General features: G+C 37.1%; 2 protein-coding genes across 2 annotated transcripts; one reads left to right on the forward strand and one right to left on the reverse strand.

Moving 5' to 3' along the window:
* Positions 1 to 403: 403 nt before the first annotated feature.
* On the forward strand, positions 404 to 2,854 carry CAF1 (RNA-binding CRS1 / YhbY (CRM) domain-containing protein). Its single transcript, XM_079010034.1, has 5 exons — positions 404 to 1,228; positions 1,330 to 1,457; positions 1,524 to 1,749; positions 1,848 to 1,975; positions 2,079 to 2,854. The coding sequence occupies exons 1-5, from the start codon at positions 430 to 432 to the stop codon at positions 2,736 to 2,738; spliced, it is 1,941 nt and encodes a 646-aa protein (XP_078866160.1). The 5' UTR covers positions 404 to 429; the 3' UTR covers positions 2,739 to 2,854.
* A 257-nt stretch (positions 2,855 to 3,111) lies between these two features.
* LOC145064011 (uncharacterized) lies at positions 3,112 to 23,478 on the reverse strand. Its single transcript, XM_079011542.1, has 5 exons — positions 22,963 to 23,478; positions 4,520 to 4,693; positions 3,959 to 4,468; positions 3,664 to 3,904; positions 3,112 to 3,554 (listed from the first exon to the last, which is right to left on the reverse strand). Exons 1-5 carry the CDS (start codon positions 23,476 to 23,478, stop codon positions 3,112 to 3,114), a joined length of 1,884 nt encoding a protein of 627 aa, XP_078867668.1.

Consider the following 23,478-nt stretch of genomic DNA (forward strand, 5'->3'; position numbering starts at 1 on the left):
GGTTTAACAAAAACCCACAAACCGGATTGAACAGACCGGGTTTAACAAAAACCTAGTTAAATTGTTGACCCGGAATCCATAAAGGTTTGTAACAAAAAAATTGGACAACCCACAAAGGCTTTGGGCTTCAAAATCCAAATTTAGCCCACAAAGGTTTTGAGATTGCATCTCTTAGCGACACGAATTAATATTTATTTCCCATGATTTGCATGCTTAATGAGAAGGGGGGAAAAAGTGTACACAATTCTAATTACTAGCTTAAAAGGAGTTTCATGGAAAATTTATTAACTTTAAATCCTCAAGGGTGAAAACTGCCAATAAAACTTTACTTTTTATAATTTTCAATTTCACCCCTTTTAGATTATGATTGTTTACTTTCTTCCCCCTTTTCCTCCACAAACAGACTAAGCTCACCTGAAATCCTCAAAAATGGCTCTAACTGTAAAAACCATTATCCAATTCCCAATTTTCGCTCCACCACCGTCTAACCACCACCACAACCACCGTCCGGCCACCGAAATCCGCTTCTCGCGGTGGAACAACGCCAACGCACAGAAATTCATCCGCCATGACCTTACTCAGAAAGAAACGGAAGACCAACTACGTTTCCACAAACGCTTCGAGTCCGCCGGAAGAATTGCCAATCTCCAACCCACCAACACCACGCCGCCGCCATTCAAGTCTACCGGGACGCCATCAGCACCTTCCCGCCCTTCAATTCCAGGTAAAAAGTCAAAATACTCAAAACCCCCTCAAAACCCTAAACCCTCATCTCATCCAGCATTCCAGCGAATTGTACGGCTTAGAAAAATTCCTAATCAAATCGAAGATGAAACCGGTATAAAAGTCGGTGACAACGGACTCTCATACATAATTCCTGAAGCCCCTTTTGAGTTTCAGTATAGTTATACAGAAACCCCCAAAGTTAAACCCATAAAACTCCGAGAGCCACCAATAGCACCATTTGGTCCGGGAACCATGCCGCGGCCGTGGACCGGGAAAAAGCCGCTGCCACCGGGCAAGAAGAAGATTGAATTTGATTCCTTTACTTTGCCTCCACCTCATAAGAAGGGGGTTAAGCCAGTTCAAGCTCCAGGTCCGTTTTTACCCGGGTCGGGTCCTAAGTATGTACAATCAAGAGAAGAGGTGTTGGGGGAGCCATTGTCTAAGGAGGAAATTGATGCTCTTATTAAAGGATGTTTAAAATCAGATAGACAATTGAATATGGGTATGTTTATGCTTTTCATTGGTTAATGATTTTGTTACATGATTGATCAATTGGCAAGAATACTTGTCTTTTCATCTACTAATGGAGTTTTAATATTTTAGGTAGAGATGGTTTGACACACAATATGTTGGACAATATTCATGCTCATTGGAAACGAAAGAGGGTTTGCAAAATCAAATGCAAAGGTGTATGCACAGTTGACATGGACAATGTACGCCAACAACTAGAGGTTGGTTACACTATTCTTTTTTTTTTTTTTCTCTTTTTTTTTTCTAAAAAATTCATCATGTAACAGGAAAAAACAGGAGGGAAAATAATATATAGCAAAGGAGGAGTTATATATCTTTTCAGGGGTAGAAATTATAATTACAAAACTCGCCCTATTTTTCCTCTTATGTTATGGAAACCCATTACCCCTGTCTACCCTCGGTTAATCCAACGGGTCCCAGAGGGACTAACACTTGAAGAAGCAAATGAAATGCGCAAAAAAGGACGCGAATTAACCCCAATATGCAAGCTTGGTAAGCCCATGTATTTGCAATTTCTTTTTTTATAGACTTTATTGTGTTTTGTATATCAAGGAAATTGATTATAAATCGTTTTTTTTTGTGTGTTTTAGGGAAAAATGGGGTTTATTGTGACCTTGTTAGAAATGTTAGAGAGGCATTTGAAGCATGTGATATTGTAAGAATAAATTGTGAAGGAATGAATGGGAGTGATTATCGAAGGATTGGTGCAAAATTAAAGGTATGTGAGAAATTGATGTTTTTGTTTGTTGTTGAGTGTAAGGGTAAAATGGTCATTTACAAATTTGCCCTCATTTGGTAATATATCATTTTCAACATTTCAGGATCTTGTCCCGTGTGTCTTGATTTCATTCGAGCATGAACACATCCTCATGTGGAGAGGGCGATCTTGGAAATCAATGTTCACACAAGAAAACGAGCCCCATGAAGTAAACAATTCCAATTCCAATGCCCATTCCAATTCCGATTCCGGTTCCGATCTTAAAGATTCCATTGTACCATCTCTAGAATCATCACCCGAAAGCGTAACAAAAGAAGATTGCGATAAAACCGAAATCATAATTTCTACACCCGAGAACATCGAAGACGAGACAAAATCATCACCTACTATATCTGAAAATAACAATCAAGAATGTTTAGAGGGAGTGGTATCACTCTTAAAGCAGGCAGTACAAGAGGGAATTGCAACTGTTCTTGATGATTCCTGTTTGGATGCCGATGCGGTTTATGCAAAGGCAGTTGCGTTTGCGGAATCCGCGATTCCGGGGCCGGCTTTTAGACACCATCGGGTTAAGAAGACAGGAATTGAGACAACGGAAAGCAATGGGGAAGAGGTCGGAATAGTGGTTTCCGAGGTTAAAGAAGGTGAGAAAGGTAAGAAAACTAATTCTAGGACTAGAAAGAAGGATTTGAAGGAGAATTATTTAGACGTGGTCCCACAAGCTACACTTAGAGTGGATGAATTGGCTAAGCTTCTAGGTTAAATTATGTGCTCTTATTGCATTGGGTATATATATGTTCAAGATTCTTGTATTTTTTTTTTGTTTCTTTTCATTGGTATTTTAATATAGTTATCCAACCATAACATTATTTATTACAAGTTTGAGTAATCTAAGTGATTGCTACACAAGCCCGGCCTCACATTTCGAGGTCTTGTGCAAAAACTAAAATGAAGCCCTATAAAAATTTCTTGTAAATATTATTAACTACATTTGCTACCACTAATTCAAAACATAAAATTACACATCTCATAAATTCACCACCACAAAATAATGTCTTCATCACTCATTAGTAATCAAATAAAACTGTCACACTGTTATAAACAACTTTTCAAAAAAAAAAAAAAACAACGCGTTATTATTTTCTAAACATTGACCTTCTAGCATTTTTAGAAGAAAATTCATCTATGAGACTTTCATAATCAATATTCTCAAGAAACTCGTTCTCAATCGAAATCAATGCCAAAGCGTTTAATCTCTCTCGAGACATGGTCGAGCATAAATAAGATTTTAAAAGCTTTAGTTTTGAAAAGCTTCTTTCCGCTAATGCAATTGTAATAGGAACAGTCAATAATATTCTGTATGCTAGACAAAAAACTAGATAAGTGCTCATCATTTTTAGGAAATTTAGTATTCTGTTAGCTATATTGTGTTCAACCGGTAAATGTTTTTGTAACAACTCCAGTTCGTTGAATAAATCATCAACATCAATGTTTGAGATATGCCCATTTTGCAGCCTCTTTTCTAGATTTTTGCAACATGACTTTAACTCGCTAGTATTCATTGACTTCAACTTTTCTGCTGTGAATAAGAAACCAAAAATGTCTTCATATTGTTTGTATTGTTCAAACCTTCGCTCCAATGAACCAATAGCTTGATCAACTGTGTACACAAAATAATCCTAAATGACTCTTGAGGTGAAAGTTCTGTACCGGCTCTGATGACCCAATGTCATTCTCATCAAAATGTCTTTTTTTAACAACTTTTCTTTTATTATTTTTCTCAACAAACACTTGATCAATTTCCGAATAAGAAGCTATAGCTCTCGCACAATCTAAATCCTTCTCAAACCCATTCTCTCGATAGTCTTTAAAAAAATCAATAAGTGCTCCCACACTATTCATTGCCTCATCAATACGCATAGTCTCAGACTGAAGTTGTTTGCACAGGTTATTTACTTTAGCCAATATATGATATCATATAACCATACCTGTTATAAAATCAAATCTTCCAAGTTCATACTCTACTAGGCAAGTAGCTTCACTTATGATCTTTATGTCTGTCTCTTCTTCAACAAGTTTATGCAGAGCATTTACTATTTCAGGAGCTTGAGTAACTATTGCTTTCACACTTTCAATCCTACTTTCCCACCTTGTAGTTGACAATGATTTTAAAGTGAGACTTTGTTTCGGTAATATGTCTTTTAAAATTTTCCACCTTTTTGTCGAATCAGCAAACAATGTATAAATACGTTGAACAACTCCAAAAAACTTTGATGCTTTTTCACAAGAGTTTGCCATATCTGACCATGTCAAGTTAAGAGAATGTGAAGCACACGGGGTGTAAAATGTTCTAGGATTAATATCCAAAAGTTTTCTTTGTACACCTTTATGTTTTCCCTTCATGTTGGATCCATTGTGATAACTTTGCCCTCTGATATTATCGATGTCAAGATCAAGATCTTGTAGTAAGCTTTCCAATGAGTCAAATAGCCCCTGCTCTGTGGTGTCACAAACAATTAAAAATTACAAAAAATATTCTTCAACCTTTATAGGAGTGGAAGATACATCAACACACCTCAATATCAGTGTCATTTGTTCTTGTTTGCTAATATCTGGAGTACAATCCAATATTACTGCATAGTACTTAGCTTCCTTAACTCTTTTCACAATTGTATCTTTAATTTCAGAAGCAAGCAAAAAAATTAACTCGTTTTGTATCTTGTGACTCAAATAATGATAATGAATATCATTATTTTGTATCCTTCGAATATGCTCAGCCAATATTGAATCCTACTCTGCGATCATTTCAACTAAAGCCGTAAAGTTGCCATTATTTTCATCATACAACTTCTCATTACTTCCACGAAATGCCAAGCCTTGTTTGGATAAAAATTTCACTAATGCAATCAACCTTCTTAATACCTTCCTTCAATGTTTAGTCTTTTTCTTGATTTCGTATTGAAAAGTTTTATCAATAACTTTGTTAGTTTCTAGCCTTGCTCGTAAGTCAAACCAAAGAGACATATTATGGATATGTTCCGCACTACTTTCATGCATCTTCAAAGTACGGGAAAGATGCCCCCAATCGTTTATCCCCTCATGTGCTAGATGACTTGCTTGTGGTTTCTTCTTAAACAACTTACAAGAGAAACAAAATACTTTATCAAGATCCTTATAGTAAACAAGCCAATCTCTATGATGCTTCTCCCCGTTTGGTGTAACGCCTGTGTTTATGGGCTTGTCATTAATGTTGATATAATAGTCTAGGTTAACCTTTGTAAGCCGTTTTAAAATAATACAAGTGTATTATTTGAGTGTTATGTGTTTTGTGCTTAATTGTGTGTCTTAATTTAATTAAGAATAAAAATAAGCGTCAAAATGAAATATTAGATAAAGCCGATATTTATGGATAATGTTGTAGTAGTTGAAACTAGGTTTCCGAATATATAAAGAATGTCGAAATTCAAGTTATAACGAAGAAGTTATGACCTGTCGAAGTTTCGCGACAGAACCGGCAACGCTGAATGACGTAAAAAGTGAAATTTACGTCAGAGCGATATTCAGCCTTAGCGATCTAAAAGCAAATCGTAGAGTTCGTTAAACCGAGAGCGTGCATAAAAAGAATGCCCAAATCTGACTTCGTATGAGGAAGTTATGATTTTTCTAAGTTTCAGCTAAGCAGTATGCAGCCCGAAACTCGAATTCGAGATCAAGTGATTGTTGGTCGAAACAATCTAAACCAGAATCGAGGATCTCGTTGATAGTAGTGCATTGGTGAAAAGACAGACGAAAACGGACGTCAGATGAAGAAGTTATGATTTTATAACGGAGTTTTCCTGTCCCGGCCTACTAAAAATAAATAATAAAAATAAAGTAAAAATTAGCCGACAGAGTCTAAACGAAAGTTGTAAAGCGTAGTCTCACCTACGTGTGGATATAAAGAACGTCAAAAGCGGAGCTCGTATGCGAAAGTTATGAATTTTTGAAGATTGTGGCACGCATACCAAAGCTTATCCGAAGGAGTCGTTGATCCTATCCGAACTACATCCAACGTAGAGTTGTACGCCAAGCGTACACCGAAGCGTGACCCGCCTCACACTCGAGTGCTCCGATGACGCATGCAGTGACGAATTCGGAGTACGCCCCACGTATCGGAGCATTACGCCCAACGTAATGCGAGGCTTCAGCCTCTATAAAAGGCATGCGAGGGCAGCCGATTCTTTTGCCCAAATTCTCTCCTCTCTCTCTCTCCCGTTTTGCATCATTTTGTGTGCAACTTATATTCAGAAGCCCCGATATTATTCCCGAGCCCTGAAGCAAGTCCCGAAGCCCCGAAGATCCCGAGAAGTGAAATTCCCGAGCCGAAACTCTGCCCGCGAGGAGCCCGGTTTTTGTGAAGATCTTCCAGATCTACCGAAGAATACTACTTCTACAAGTCGTAGTGCTGTCCGATCATCTTCTGATCAAGTGAGTGTGTAGTTACTTTCTTCTAACGCATAATTACGAAGTATTTTATACGAAATACGTGTTATGTGTATATTTAGTTGTTATATGTGTGAATGTATATTCATTCTCTTCTATCTCATAGATATGATTTATTCTCTATGAAATACGTGCTATGGGTATATGTCTCATCTGTTGTTTGGAATGTTGTTTGGAATATGTATTGAATGAGAATGCTATACAGGTTTTAAACTATGTATAAAAAATATATATTTTTATCTACTAATATGTTGGGTAGAACATGGGTAGATAGTTGATATGTGATAAACAGATGAGAGGCCTCGATGTTGTTGTTGTTGATCTAGTTATTCAGCGGAGTATGGATAACGACCACAGACTCTTTCTAGACAGTCCCGTGGAACGCTAGCAGGCTCATAACCTATAGGTGTTGTGAACGATGTGTTCACCGGTGTACTCTATCCCCCTCATGGTTGCCTTTAGGACATCTACTGTTGAGGAAACCCCTTTGCAGTAATATCCGTCCCGATGAAAATCCTAGATTAGGTCCCTTGAGATAGATGTTGTTTTAAGGACGTAAAGTGAGGAAAACGGGAATGAGTAATCGAGTTATTGTTGGTTGGTAAAAGTAAATATAATTATTTATTGGGGTTGAAAACCCTATATGCTCACCAGACTCCCAAGTCTGACCCACTCAGTTTTATTTGTATTACAGGTAGTGACGCGAGGGCATAAGATGGATGAATCATCAAGTTATTTCGTTTATTAGACCATTTGTTATATGTAACTGTTGTATGGTTTATCTTTTGTTGTTTATGCTTTTGTGTCTGTATCGGAACATGACATCCCGAGTTTTGATCATATAATGAAAATACATTTCTTTATGAAATGCTTTGGTAAATATTATTTTATCATACTTTGTTTTTGGGAACAAATTCCGCAACTCTTTTAAATCAAAAGAATTTACTCTGAAATTATTTTAAAAGCATAAATGAAACCGGTTTTTTCTGGCCGTGATTTTGGGGATGTCACAGTTGGTATCAGAGCATTAGTTTAAGTGAACTAGGAATTTGTAGGATTTCTAGACTTGAACTTAGAATGCTAAGTGGAGATTGTGAGATGTGTGTCTGATATATTATAGACACGAGCATTAGTTTATCTTAGGAAAGTTGCCTAAAATGTTTTTATGTGCTAAAAGTTATATGTTGCCATATATGATATTATTTGTTCGGATCTATGGTATGTTGCCGACCGGATCTGGAAACCTTATGTGTGTAGGATTCTAAGCGTACGTCTACGATATTAGAACTAGCATGTAAACGTTTCGGAGTGATAAGGATGATTTAATTATCTATCATGGATGAGGATCTAACTTTACCTTATTCAGTGTGTAGATCAAAAAATGGTGAGAACGAGGAGTGGAGTCGGAAATGCTGATGAAAACAGGAATCAACTACCAGTGATTAAGCAAATACCTGTCATAGCAGTAGCACCTGAGCCGATAAGAATTATTGGTGTACAAATGATGATTCAAACGATGTTGGATCGTCAGATGGAAGAAACAAGACGTCTGCTTAGGCAGAATCGTGAAGAACCGTTAATTCAAGTGGAAGAGCCCGAGGAGAATGGAGGGCAGTCTGAAGGAGAAAACTTTAGTGGGATCATTGGTCAAGATGACCCACTGGTGGTTAGACACAACAACCAATATGGAGGAAATGATGGGCGTGGGTGTAAGTACAAGGATTTCATGGCATCCAAACCACCATGTCTATTGATGTGTGTAAAACGAGCTAGTTTTAATCCTACTTTTAGTTAATAAATTAAGCACACAAAGGCAGTGAACCTGTCTTTTAGTGGTATAGTTGGGTAAGTAGGGTGTCAAACTCAGGGAACGAAAATTAATCTAATAACTAATTTTAACTAAACAAGTAATAAAAGTAAAGGGTTTTTTCTCTAGTTTTACAAGACTAGAAACTTAAACATAGCACTTAAAACAATTAACTAACTAAGCAATTAAAGCAAATGACGAATTCACCAAATTTATTAAAGGGTTTCTGTTTAGGTTCAACTAATTCACTCCTATGGTTATTTAAATGACAGATTAATTATTATTGGTTACCAACTATAGTAGTTAGGTTCATGTTCATTACTCCTAACCCTTAGACAATTAATCAATTCAAGCAGTGGCCAATTATTTAAACTAATTAATTCCCTAGTTCAATTGTTTGGATTAAATAAGATTTGTAATTGGTTAATTAAGTTGGTGTTCCAATTAACCTCTTGTTTGTTGGTTTCTCAAACAAGCTCACACATTAATTTACCCATTCTCTAATTAATCTTAATTTCATATTCATTACTCTTAAGCATATGATAAAGTGTTCACATAACATATGAGGTTAATAATTAAGAGATGTTCATGCAGCTTAATTACCTTCCAATTAACAGAAAATAGTTGTCATTAATGCATAAGGTTCTTTAACAAACTTAATTTAATAAAATCACCAAATAACAATCAATCAAAAAGTATATTCTAAACCATAGGAGTAAATTAGTCTTCCCCAACAGAAACAAAACGAATTTAGTTCATAGTCATGATAAAAACAAACTCAAAAGCAGATTTAACTAAGCTAAACATACTTAATTCCTAAAGCTAAGTGGAATGATTAATCTAATTTCCTTGATTCTTCAAAGGATTGAAGATTAGGGTTCCTTAGATCCTCCAAGGGTTCTTTTTCGCAGGTTCAGCTCTCAAAATCGCCAAAAGTCCTCTCCAATCGGATAATAGTTTGGTATTTATAATTATCACAAAACAGGGTGTACTCGGCGAGTAGCAGACCCAACTCGCCGAGTAGATGGTAGTTATCCGTCTCATACCAGGAGTCTTGACTTATCTTCTGGAATATTCTAATGGACTCGCCGAGTAGGCTCGTGAACTCGCCGAGTAGGAAGGCTTTTGTCCCTCATTCTTCATTCTTTGGTCTCTAATTGCTTCCCCTTGTTCTCTTTCACTCCCAAGCATGTCTTTTGGATTGAAAACAAAATTTAAACATTATTAAGTACCTTTTGTCCACATTATACACATAATTAGTTAAAAATGAATAAAAATGTATGCTAAATAATTAACTAATTATGCACATATCATCTATCCGGAAGCCCGACGCCTGTGCAAGTTATGGACTGGATCTCCGAAATGGAGACAATGTTTGAAAGTTGCGAATGCAGCAACAGGCAGAAGACCGCTCTTGCGATCCCTCTGCTAAAATCTGGCGTGTTGAGTTGGTGGAAGTTGTTAGCTGAATCTATGTCCAAGGGAGAAGCGAGCAAAATGTCTTGGGAAGACTTTGTGGTGCAACTCAATTTGCAATACTACTCCGAGCAGGACCTTCTGGAAATCAATAATGAGTTTCAGCATTTGAAGAAGGGGAAATTGAGCGTTACTGAATACGCTGCTAGTTTCACAGAAAAGATGAAGCTTATCCCATATTTAGTACCAACAGAACTCTCTAAGGTCAACAAGTTTGCCCTCGGACTACCAACGGACTATGGTCCAATGGTTAAGCAAGCAACCACATTGAAAGCCGCCATCTGGGTTGCTAGAAATGTTGAGACCCAGATCAGGGAGAAAGGTTTGGAGAGGTTAGAGGTTGGTGAAAAGAGGAAAATCGATGGACCCTCAGGGTCCAGCAAAAAGGGTAAATTCTCGAAGTCTAGTTCGAGAGGAGGTGGAGGAGGCGAAGCGAAATGGTGTGACAAATGTAAGAAGAAGCATCATGGGAAATGTGAAGTGGTGGCCACATGTTTTAAATGTGGAAAGCTAGGGCATTATGCCAACGAATGCACTCTCACCAAGAAAGTCTGCTATGGTTGTGGTGAGGAGGGGCACATCTCGAGAGATTGTTCGAAAAAGAAGGAGGCAACAAAGCCCAACATTCCACCAAAGCCGAAGGCGAGAGCCTTTCAGATGACATTGGAAGCTGCGAGGGATGAAACTGATGTCGCTTCAGGTACTTTTCTCGTAAACGAATTGCCTGCCCAAATTTTGTTTGATTCTGGAGCCAATTCTTCCTTTATATCACATGAATTTGGTAGAAAACTAGTTTTGCCTGTTGTTAGACTAGATGATGCTTTATTAGTCGAAGTTGCTAGTGGCAAGTTTGTGCCTGTTAGCCATCGCATGAAGAACATCCTCATTGATCTGAATGGGAATAAGTTCCACGAAGAATTATTGCCTATCGAACTTAATGGTTTTGACATTGTGCTTGGAATGGATTGGCTTAGCACCAATGATGCTGAGATATTGTGCAAAAAGAAGATAGTTAAAGTAAACCCTCCTGGGAAGGAATCGTTCGTGGTGTATGGGGACAAACGCAGAGTAAGTTCTGGGATCATTTCTCTAATGAAAGCCAGAAAGTGTTTGGCCAAAGGATGTACATCATATTTGGCATTTGTGATCGATGCTAAGAAGGAGAAAAAGGAGATGCGGAGCATTCCTATCGTGTGTGATTATCCGGAAGTATTTCCTGAAGATCTTCCCGGATTACCGCCTGATAGACAAGTGGAGTTTAGAATAGACTTGTTACCAGGGACGACGCCAATAGCAAAAACACCTTACCGATTAGCATCAACGGAGATGAAGGAGCTGATGATGCAACTTCAGGAGTTATTGGACAAAGGTTTCATTAGACCTATTTCATCACCCTGGGGAGCTCCGGTGTTATTCGTGAAGAAGAAAGATGGAAGTATGAGAATGTGCATCGATTACAGAGAGCTGAACAAGACAACAATAAAGAATAGATATTCGTTGCCGAGGATTGATGACTTGTTCGATCAACTACAAGGTTCAAGTTATTTTTCAAAGATCGACCTAAGGTCAGGATATCATCAGCTAAAAGTAAGAGAGCAGGATATAGAGAAGGCTGCATTTAGAACACGATATGGACACTACGAGTTTTTAGTCATGTCATTTGGACTAACCAATGCTCCAGCAACATTCATGGATTTAATGAACAAGGTTTGTAATCCGTTCCTTGGTAAATCTGTGATAGTGTTCATAGATGACATTCTAATTTACTCAAAAAGCCAAAAGGATCATGGTAGACACTTACGAGAAGTGTTGGAAGTCTTGAAGAAGGAGAAGTTGTATGCTAAGTTCTCCAAATGTGATATTTGGATCCGAGAAGTCCAATTCTTGGGTCATGTGGTCAACCAAGAAGGGATAATGGTTGATCCAACAAAGATCGAAGCTGTGATGAAGTGGGAGCAACTGAAAAGTCCCACGGAGATCCGAAGCTTTTTGGGATTAGCCGGATATTACCGAAGGTTTATCCAGGGCTTTTCTTTGATCGCTAGTCCATTAACAGCTTTGACCCACAAAGGAGCCGTTTATGCTTGGAATGATAAGCACAGAGAAGCTTTCGAGTTGCTAAAGAAGAAGCAATGTGAGGCACCGATTCTATCTCTACCCGATGGAGTTGAAGACTTCGTTGTTTATAGCGATGTGTCTGGGGTTGGATTGGGTTGTGTTTTGACTCAAAGAGATAAGGTGATCGCGTATGCATCTCGACAGCTAAAAGAGCATGAAAAGAACTACATGACTCACGATCTGGAGTTGGAAGCGGTAGTTTCCACTCTAAAAATATGGAGGCATTACCTCTATGGAACAAAGTGCAAACTGTGAGATACATCCTATGTGCTCATACAAACCCTAATGCTTGGATCTAGGTTTCTCTATTGTACATGCTTTTAATCCAAGACTTAAAACCCTAGATCTAATCAATATAACATATGAATTAGGGTTTAGATCATACCTTGATTGTTATATAGCAATAACAATCTCAATTCCTTCTTGTATTGACTTTAGAAAGCTTAGAGTCACAAATGTCACTCCTCTAATGGCTCACAAACACCAAGAGCAAGAGGATGAAGAGGAGAAGAGAAGGAGGCTGCCCAAAACGTGTGGAAACCCTAGAGAACAAGTTCACCACGTTTTTGGGGCTTAAGGGTTCCTTAAATAGTGAGGCTATTAGGGTTATCTAACAAGGAAACCCTAATTTGGATACTTAGGCCCTAAGTAACCCATGGACTCCTTCCTTAAGGGCCCTAGGACGATTTCTAATGGGTTTCCCCATAGAATTCGTCCACCCCCTTTAATATGGATTCCATTACCTAAATATTCAACTATTATACAATTAACAGTTCAAGTCCCTTAAGTTTAATTAATCTCTTTTAGCCATAAACTTAATTCTTATTAATTCTTGAATAATATTAATTAAACAATATGATTTCTCCTTTAATATATTCTTCTCATAATATATTAATAAATCATATTAAATCCTTTCTCTCCATAATTCATCCTATCAAGTTGTTTTGGTGAAGGCAACCCAAAAGGACCATGCACCATCAGGTCAAGTACATACCAAAAAAGTTATGGACTTAGACACTAATCCAACAGTCTCCCACTTGGATAAGTCTAATAACTATTCCGTGTATGACTTCAGATCCTGATCTGCAATCGTAGCTTTCCAAAGCCGTTGTCAACTCTGATCTTATCAGATACGCGTGTCCTTCAGATAAGGGATCATATATTCCTCCATTCTAAATATCGTATAGACTGAGACATGGATTTAAATCATTCTCTTTGTCTATGTGCTATTTCCCGAATTTAGATTTATGACGACTAACAAAGACTACAATTTGAACACATCAAATTAGTCCCGGCTTGGCCAAGCGCTTAGGTGCCATCACTAAATCATCGAGGGGCCCACATATATCGCTTTTATCCTACTTTGGATAAAAGGAATGGATAAACTTTGACTCAATGCTCGCTTGCACTCACTCACCGAATCACACACAACAATATGTTTTATAACACCAAGTTACTGGTGCGTTTACATATTATCAATGTGCAACCGATTCGCAAGATACAACTCACACATCTCGGTTTCAAGAATATAAGATGTTATCGTCTCACTAATCACTCGTGATACTATCCATGAAGTGATCCAAGTGAGCGTGGGTTTAATCCAATGCTCAAATCATATTCATAAGCACTCATGAACGTTGCAGCAAACATTTGCTTATGTCTAATGCTCTTTAGACAATCCACACACCAATTCACGACAGTCTTCATTCATATCTACTTCCATCATATGAACGACTATGGCCCGTTTGAATAATTTGACTGTTCTCAACCAATTAAATTATTCAGGAAGTCAAAACATGCAAAGTGAAACACATGAATAATACTAATCCCATATGGCCTCAAACCTTTGAGTATAAATAAAACACCTTTATTTATCACCATATCGATTACTCATTATTTGTCGTTTCGGGTAATCAACTTCTTACTTGAATTATTACCACACTTGTCCCATGCTCTTAGCATGCACACAATGTTAACCTATGGTTCTTACTTTGTGAAATAGATCAAATGAACACATTTCCAATCATACTCATTTCACAACTTCTAATCCTTTTCACAAGTGAAAGAATGTCAAATTCTTTCCACTTATAGAATATGCTAGATTCTAACATTTTATGCAATGATCCTTACGTAATGTCACTGCACTAAAGTCACCATGACTATTGCCAATGAAATTACAAAGTCCTCTATCGGAATTGTTACAATACAATTCCTTAGATGTGATGTCTCTCACTCAAAGTACATTCCTTTGAACATCCTTTTGCATAAAAGTTTCTAATCTAGACATTGATTCTCAATATCCAATTCCCAATATGGAAACGTTTCCATATTTTTCATATGACAACTCATTCTTAATAGAATCCTTTCTATTATTAATAATGTCGATATGGTCCTTCCAATATCATACTTCCAACTATTCACAAGCGACCAATCATTGGCGAACTTTGGATTGTCCTTTGATAGTTGTCTAATTATCTTAGTCAAAACCGATTCTTGTCCTTTTCCCTCTAAATGCGCTAGACATTTGGAAAATTTTAGAATGGTTAAATATTATAGCATTTTCCATCGATCCTAAACCCGAAGCGTATTGGACACGATGCATAATGTCTTACATAAAGATCTGATACTTTATCAATCTTCTGCCATAATATTTTATGTGCTACTTTCTCACAATTCGAATTATGAAGAGGAATGTCGTAATCATAATCGAAATTTTAAGAACGCACTATGTTTCATTGACTAAATTTATTAACATTCCATAACCTAAGCCTTTAGATTAGTTATAGCAAAACAACTTTATAACCATTGCGACTTTGCAAAGTATAACTCTTGTTTTCTATAATTAATATTGCTAACTTGCAATACTTGCCTTAATAATCATGCAATCATAACATTTATGCTCCTACTATCACGATGATTATTATAAACATAACACTTATGCTCCTACTAGCTTTGACATGTATTCAGAAACAACTTAACTTTCAGAAAAACAATGCCTATTGAATTTCTTTAAGTTCATATTTCTAATACCCAATGCTTTGATAATCTTTTATCAATGCTTCTTAAACTTATACACCTTTGCCTTAGATAGCTCATATGTGTGTCTTAAACAATTCAGACTAATTGCCAAATCTCATAATTCGAATCATGGAAAGGGATATCGTAACCATAATCGAATTCGAGAATACAATTTTTTTACAATTACTATCTTCTTAAAATATTTCTTAGTGAAAGCATTTCCTCACAGTCATTTTCATGAAGGAGGGAATCTTATGACACTTAGATTTTAATGGTGTATGTGTTCCTATCCATGTGAATTTGTCAAAACCAAAGTTTACGACAAATTCAAACTCATATGGACCAAACTTTCTTAATCTTGATTTCTTGCCTTATGGTAACACAGCTGCCCACCATGTCTTCCAAGTAGTTAAGCAACTCACCCTTTCCTATCAATGTACTTTCAATTGACCAAGGTCCTTGCCTTTTATGCATTCAAATGAGAACTCATAGGGCTCACATGCATAATTAACTCAATTGGAACGACACAGAAACAAGGTAATGTCAACACGATAGGTTGTAAACCTCTACTCGTGTGCTAGTGATGATCGATAATGTTTATTCTTGATTTGTTCTTGAAACCTTTCAAGACCATTAAGACTCCCACTGACCCCTTGACATATAAGATTCTATTGTCAATAAACATTTCTTGACAAACAAATATTCAAGAGTTAGTGTAGCCTTTATCAAGACAAAACATTTCATAAAATTGGTCCTAGTTGGTCTTTGTCTTATCCAAGACATCACAACTTTCCAATTTCAAATGTGTGAGAATAGGAAAGCCTTTTTCCAAATTCTACATTTGATGAATGTTATAAACCTTTCTAAGACTTGTCACTTAATGTCACAATCTTAACTCTAAGACTTGTTTTGGAATGAAGTATGATTGACTTCTTGATTTAACCATTTCTTCAATTCTTGATTCCTCTTCTTATACATACACTTGTACTAAGATTTTTTTAGAGGATCAATTGAGATATGGTTCTTAATCATGAAGTCATATCATAAAGCATAAAAGGTACTCTCCCTTCTTCTTAGAATAGAGAAACTTTTATCTTTCTGCCTACTTGATTCTTCTTATTCGTTCTGCTATTGATTTAAACATTTTTCAATCAATTCAGAATTACACTTAATCTTATAAGCATAATCATATTTACTAATCCTTTAGTAAATCATGACGAATATTTTTGTTACCCTTGTGGTGGACTTGATCAACACACAACTTTGTGTACTCGATCTCCTAATCCTTCACTTGACACTTTGTCAACGAATTAGTCTAATTTCCAAATATGAAATTTCTCATTCATCGTGCAACCAAGTTGCATGATTCCAAGTTTCTGTCCAATTGAGACTTGGGCGATGAGAAACTCTCCCTATTTGGTAAATTCTTGACATTTCCACTATTAACATAATTAAGAATCTTATCCATTCGTTGTAGAAATATGCAAACATCAATTTTCATAATGATTTCATTGCAAGGAAATAAATAAATAAATAAATAAGTCATATAAAAAATTATTTTATTCATAAAAGCAACGGAAAACATTTGTCCTTACAATGCAAAATCAACTGAAAAACTATGTAGTCAAAAGAAAAATTCCTAACAACTCTATGATAACTTTCTAAGCTCAAAATCTAATCTTCAAATCTATGCGATCGAGATCCACTTCTTCGTGATTAGATTCATCTTGCTCTCTCATCAAGCTTCCTCTCTTCCATTAAACTTAATGGAGTTAGATAGTGGATTTTACCTGAAGCACAACCATACTCTTTGACTCTCCCATTTTTTGGACTCTTCAGGCTCTTAGGGCAGACTTGTATCCAACGCCCTTTCTCTTGGCAGCAAACGCAGGTCGGTTCTCCATTGCTTTGCCAAATCATTTCTGATTCAGCAGTAATGAGCATGTAAGTTAGGTCAATGAGGTTTGCGTCGTGATCCATCTTATAATACTTTCTTTTGAACTCATTATATGATTCAGGGAGTGACTGTAGAACCCAGCCTATAGCCAAATGTAACATCCCCCTTTGGCACGTATCACAATATTGTCCGCTTTGGGCCACTCGGCACGAGGACTTCCCAGGGGGTCACCCATCCTGGTACTACTCCCGCCCGAGCACGCTTAACTGCAGAGTTCTTATGGGATCTGCTGCCCTCACGGTTTTAAAACGCGTTGTGACAAGGAAGGTATCCACACCCTTATAAGGAGTGTTTATTTCTCCTTCCAAGCCGATGTGGGATCAGGTCTAACCCACCTTCACCCCCCATTATAGGGTTCGACGTCCCCATCGAACACATCGACCCGTGCCCTAGCTCTGATACCATTTGTAACATCCCCCACTGGCACGTATCACAATATTGTCCGCTTTGGGAAGTCCTCGTGCCGAGTGGCCCAAAGCAGACAATATTGTGATACGTGCCAGAGGGGGATGTTACACCAACTCATCAGGGAATGACGCACCCAACATTATCAACCTATCGATGAGTGATTTCATTCCTAGAACGTAGGCACACACAGGTTTACCATCTTCATGTTTCATTTCCAATAGGGTTTTAGTGACATTGAACCTTTCAATTCTTCGATCTTGTGGGTTAGGGAGAATAATTGGAGGAGGAGGAGGAAGTGAAGCATGATCTCTTGTTCCTCGATCGAATCGTGGAATATCATCTTCGTGTGGAATGCTTGTTCCACGGGATTTGGGAAGACCATAATTATCGAACTTTGACATCTACAAAACGGGAGAAAAATAAATTTAAGTTAGTTGATTGATTGAGTCCTTAATAAATCACCCAAATGATATATTAAGGCTAGGACCCAACACAATATTCCACAACCCGGGAGAGGAATGTCGTAACCCAAATTGCAGAACATTTGAAGGTAAGTGAATGACGATTCACTAATTTTCCACCATGAAAACGAAAAACTAATTTAAGTTTTAAATCTATGAAAACTCCTAGATCCTTTGAGATTCATTGAACATTTCAATGTCATGTTTAAATCTTGATATGCCCCTCTAGTTTGTGACTGAGATGCCGAGGATCACAAAGCGGGTGTGAATAACCATGCAAACTTACATGGTGCCCTCACATGTTACAGTCACCTATTCGATGTGCCGGTAAACCAGACACGCTCCACCGAACTATGACAAACATTGAGTCACCCTTTGCTACCTTTTCTTAGAACCATTTAGTGCCGGTAAACCACACACGCTCCACTAACGTCTCTGCAAGGGCACAAAGTGTAATTTCATGGAATTGCATCAATTCACTTTTTGCCTAAAGTAACTAAGATTGGGAATTTTGTAAAGCATTTAGTTAATTATGTACTTCATTATACTTATAATGGAAGGTTTTGTCCTATCCTACCCGTTCGGCTAACGACCCTCCACTAGTCAAGAGTGCAGTGGATAAGAGTGGATACCCATTCAATCGCCATTTTATAGGCAATTTCCTTAAACACCCCTTATAGACCAGCTTCGTGAATGAGGCCTACTAACGGTAAGACTGACTTTTACTCATACATATATATAATGTTAGACTTTTAATGTTATATATAGTATAAGGTGTATTTTACACTTTTAAAATACTAGGTGGTCAAATTTAACAATTATACTTTTAATTCAACTGTAAACCAAAACTTTTATGGATTTATTAAACCTCTTTTAATTATACACTTTAATTAATTAATAAAACCATAAGGGTGTGATATGAACTTTTCAAAACATCACTAGGGTTTTAGAATTTAACATTCCTAAATTAAACTTTTAATCAACTTTTAAATTCCAAAACTTGAGGGAAAGTTTTGAAACATTTCAAAACATTAGGGTTTAGAATTTAAACATACATCAAAATTAAACTTTTAATTAAAATTTAAATTCCAAAACTTGAGGGCAAGTTTTGAAACCTTTTTCAAAACATTAGGGTTTCAACTATTTAAATTTCAAAACAAAACTTTTAAGTTCAAATTTAAACTATAAAACCTAAAGGGGGAAAATTGAAACTTTTCATACAAGATAATTCAATTCTAAATTACAAATAATCAAATTTTATCTAATAAAACAAATGATTGTCTAAATTTTGACAATTATCTTCTATTTAGGTAAGGATAATCACCAAATATTGATAAAATTCAGATTTTATAACAAAAACATGTTTATGGTAATTATCCAAACCCAAAACAGGAAGAAAATCGTGAAAATTAGCTGTCAGACGTTTCGACTCGTCAAGTCTGGACTTGGACTCGTCGAGTACACCTGACTCGGCGAGTGCACCAAGTGACTCGGCGAGTCAAACACTCAGAACCCAAAAAATTTCGATTTTCAGTGCTGATTTCGATCAAATATGCATCAATACAATAGAAACCAATCTAGGCTCTGATACCACTGATGGGTTTTAGCTATAAGAACATCCTATGTGCTCATACAAACTCTAATGCTTGGATCTAGGTTTCTCTATTGTACATGCTTTTAATCCAAGACTTAAAACCCAAGATCTAATCAATATAACATATGAATTAGGGTTTAGATCATACCTTGATTGTTATATAGCAATAACAATCTCAATTCCTTCTTGTATTGACTTTAGAAAGCTTAGAGTCACAAATGTCACTCCTATAATGGCTCACAAAAACCAAGAGCAAGAGGATGAAGAGGAGAAGAGAAGGAGCCTGCCCAAAACATGTGGAAACCCTAGAGAACAGGTTCACCACGTTTTTGGGGCTTAAGGGTTCCTTAAATAGTGAGGCTATTAGGGTTATCTAACAAGGAAACCCTAATTTGGATGCTTAGGCCTTAAGCAACCCATGGACTCCTTCCTTAAGGGCCCTAGGACGATTTCTAATGGGTTTCCCCATAGAATTCGTCCACCCCCTTTAATATGGAGTCCATTACCTCAATATTCAACTATTATACAATTAACAGTTCAAGTCCCTTAAGTTTAATTAATCTCTTTTAGCCACAAACTTAATTCTTATTAATTCTTGACTAATATTAATTAAACAATATGATTTCTCCTTTAATATATTATTCTCATAATATATTAATAAATCATATTAAATCCTTTCTCTCCATAATTCATCCTATCAAGTTGCTTTGGTGAAGGCAACCCAAAAGGACCATGCACCATCAGGTCAAGTACATACCAAAATAGTTATGGACTTAGACACTAATCCAACAAAAGTGTCGTACGCCGTCTTGTTGGCTTGAGGTTGGGGAAAAGCAATTTATGGGACCAGAGATAGTCCATCAAACTACTGAAAAGTTGAAAATAATTAGGGAGAGAATGTTAGCAGCCCAGGATCGTCAAAAGAGCTATGCTGACAACAACCGAAGACCGATGACTTTTCAAGTTGGAGATTCGGTTTTTCTTAAAGTCTCGCCGTGGAAGGGACTTATAAGATTTGGAAAAGGGGAAAGTTAAGTCCAAGGTTTATTGGACCGTTTAAAGTTCTTTAGAGAATTGGGAACCAAGCTTACAAACTCGAACTACCAGAAGAACTGAATGGAATTCATAACACTTTCCATGTGTGTTATTTGAGGAAGTTCACGGGAGAAGTTCCCGACATGATTCCACTTTCGGAGTTGAGATTCGATGAGAACAAAAGGTTGATTGAAGAACCAGAGACAATCGTTGACCGAAAGACTAAGAAGTTGCGACGCAAGATGGTCGAGTTAGTGCTTGTCCGATGGAAACACACGAATGGGCCAAATCTCACATGGGAGATGGAGAGTGACATGATGAGTCGCTACCCGCATTTGTTTGTTGATGTGTGATTCCGGGGACGAAATCATTCTAAGGTGGAGAGAATTGTAACGCCTGTGTTTCTGGGCTTGTCATTAATGTTGATATAATAGTCTAGGTTAACCTTTGTAACCCGTTTTGAAATAATAGAAGTGTATTATTTGAGTGTTATGTGTTTTGTGCTTAATTGTGTGTCTTAATTTAATTAAGAATAAAAATAAGCGTCAAAATGAAATATTAGATAAAGTCGATATCTATGGATAATGTTGTAGTAGTTGAAACTAGGTTTCCGAATATATAAAGAATGTTGAAATCCGAGTTATAACGAAGAAGTTATGACATGTCGAGGTTTCGGTACAGAACCGGCAACGCTGAATGACGTAACAAGTGAAATCTACGTCAGAGCGATATTTAGCCTTAGCGATCTAAATGAAAGTTGTAGAATTCGTTAAACCGAGAGCGTGCATAAAAAGAATGCCCAAATATGAATTCGTATGAGGAAGTTATGATTTTTCTAAGTTTCAGCTTAGTAGTATGGAGCCCGAAACTCGAATTCGAGATCGAGTGATTGTTGGTCGAAACAATCTAAACGAGAATCAAGGATCTCGTTGATAGTAGTGCATTGGTGAAAAGACAAACGAAAACAGATGTCAGATGAAGAAGTTATGATTTTATAACGGAGTTTTCCTGTCCCGGCCTACTAAAAATAAATAATAAAAATAAATTCAAAATTAGCCGACGGAGTCTAAACGATAGTTGTAGAGCGTAGTCTCGCCTACACGTGGATATAAAGAACGTCAAAAACGGAGCTCGTATGCGAAAGTTATGAATTTTTGAAGATCGTGGCACGCATACCAAAGCTTATCCGAAGGAGTCGTTGATCCTATCCGAACTACGCCTAGTACACACCGAAGTGTGACCCACTTTGCACTCGAGTGCTCCGATGATGCATGCAGCGACGAATCCGGAGTACGCCCCGCGTACCGGAGCATTACGCCCAGCGTAATGCGAGGCTTCAGCCTCTATAAAAGGCATGCAATTGCAGCCGATTCTTTTGCCCAAATTCTCTCCTCTCTCTCCCGTTTTGCATCGTTTTGTGTGCAACTTATATTCAGAAGCCCCGATATTATTCCCGAGCCCCGAAGCAAGTCCCGAAGCCCCGAAGATCCCGAGAAGTGAAATTCCCGAGCCGAAGCTCTGCCCGCGAGGAGCCCGATTTTTGTGAAGATCTTCCAGATCTACCGAAGAATACTACTTCTACAAGTCGTAGTGCTGTCCGATCATCTTCTGATCAAGTGAGTGTGTAGTTACTTTCTTCTAACGCATAATTACGAAGTATTTTATACGAAATACGTGTTATGTGTATATTTAGTTGTTATATGTGTGAATGTATATTCATTCTCTTCTATCTCATAGATATGATTTATTCTCTATGAAATACGTGCTATGAGTATGTGTCTCATTTGTTGTTTGGAATATGTATTGAATGAGAATGCTATACTGGTTTTAAACTATGTATTAAAAAACATATATTTTTATCTACTAATATCTTGGGTAGAACATGGATAGATAGTTGATATGTGATAAACAGATGAGAGGCCTCGATGTTGTTGTTGTTGATCTAGTTATTCAGCGGAGTATGGATAACGACCACAGACTCTTTCTAGACAGTCTCGTGGAACGCTAGCAGGCTCATAACCTGTAGGTGTTGTGAATGATGTGTTCACCGGTGTACTCTATCCCCCTCATGGTTGCCTTTAGGATATCTACTGTTGAGGAAACCCCTTTGCAGTAATGTCCGTCCTGATGAAAATTCTAGATTAGGTCCCTTGAGATAGATGTTGTTTTAGGGACGTAAAGTGAGGATAACAGGAATGGGTAATCGGATTATTGTTGGTTGGTAAAAGTAAATATAATTATTTATTGTGGGTTGAAAACCCTATATGCTCACCAGGCTCCCAAGCCTGACCCACTCAGTTTATTTGTATTACAGGTAGTGGCGCAAGGGCATAAGATGGATGAATCATGAAGTTATTTTGTTTATTATACCAGTTGATATATGTAACTGTTGTATGGTTTATCTTTTGTTGTTTATGCTTTTGTGTCTGTATCGGAACATGACATCTCAAGTTTTGATCATATAATGAAAATACATTTCTTTATGAAATGCTTTGGTAAATATTATTTTATCATACTTTGTTTTTGGGAACAAATTTCGCAACTCTTTTAAATCAAAAGAATTTACTCTGAAATTATTTTAAAAGCATAGATGAAACCGATTTTTTCTGGCCGTGATTTTGGGGATGTCACATTTGGTAAGTACTTATTGTAAAAATCCGCATGGAAGCGTCTATTTCTTCCATCTTTACGACGTTTGCCTGTTAATATATCTCTTATGGGACCATTTTTCACTAGTAAATCTCTCAATTTAGTATCAAGGGTGTCCCAGTTTCTAGGATCATAAATGTTCACCGGAATATCTTCTTTGTCATCATTATTGTCGTTCAAGTTGTCCATGTCTTCATCTACACAAGGCATATTTTCTGGCACTTGGAGTTCAACTTCTTCTTCTCTAAGTTCTTCCACAACATTGTGAAGTTCTTCTCCAGTTTCATGTATCTCATCCATATTTTCTGGCACATGCAATTCGGCTTCTTCTTTTTCTTTATGTTCTTCCCCAACCAATTCTTCATTGCGATGATATTCCGAAACTTTTTTGATAATAAACGAATCCATAGATCCTCTTTGACTCTCAATAAATTGTGCTTCTTTCTGTTTTCTTTTATGTTTAGAAGAGCCCGATTCAAATTTTCTAGTTGGAACCAT

The sequence above is a fragment of the Lactuca serriola genome, chromosome 7, assembly GCF_051521515.1.
Source record: "Lactuca serriola cultivar US96UC23 chromosome 7, Lser_US96UC23_V15, whole genome shotgun sequence".
NCBI classification, from domain to species: Eukaryota; Viridiplantae; Streptophyta; class Magnoliopsida; order Asterales; family Asteraceae; genus Lactuca; species Lactuca serriola.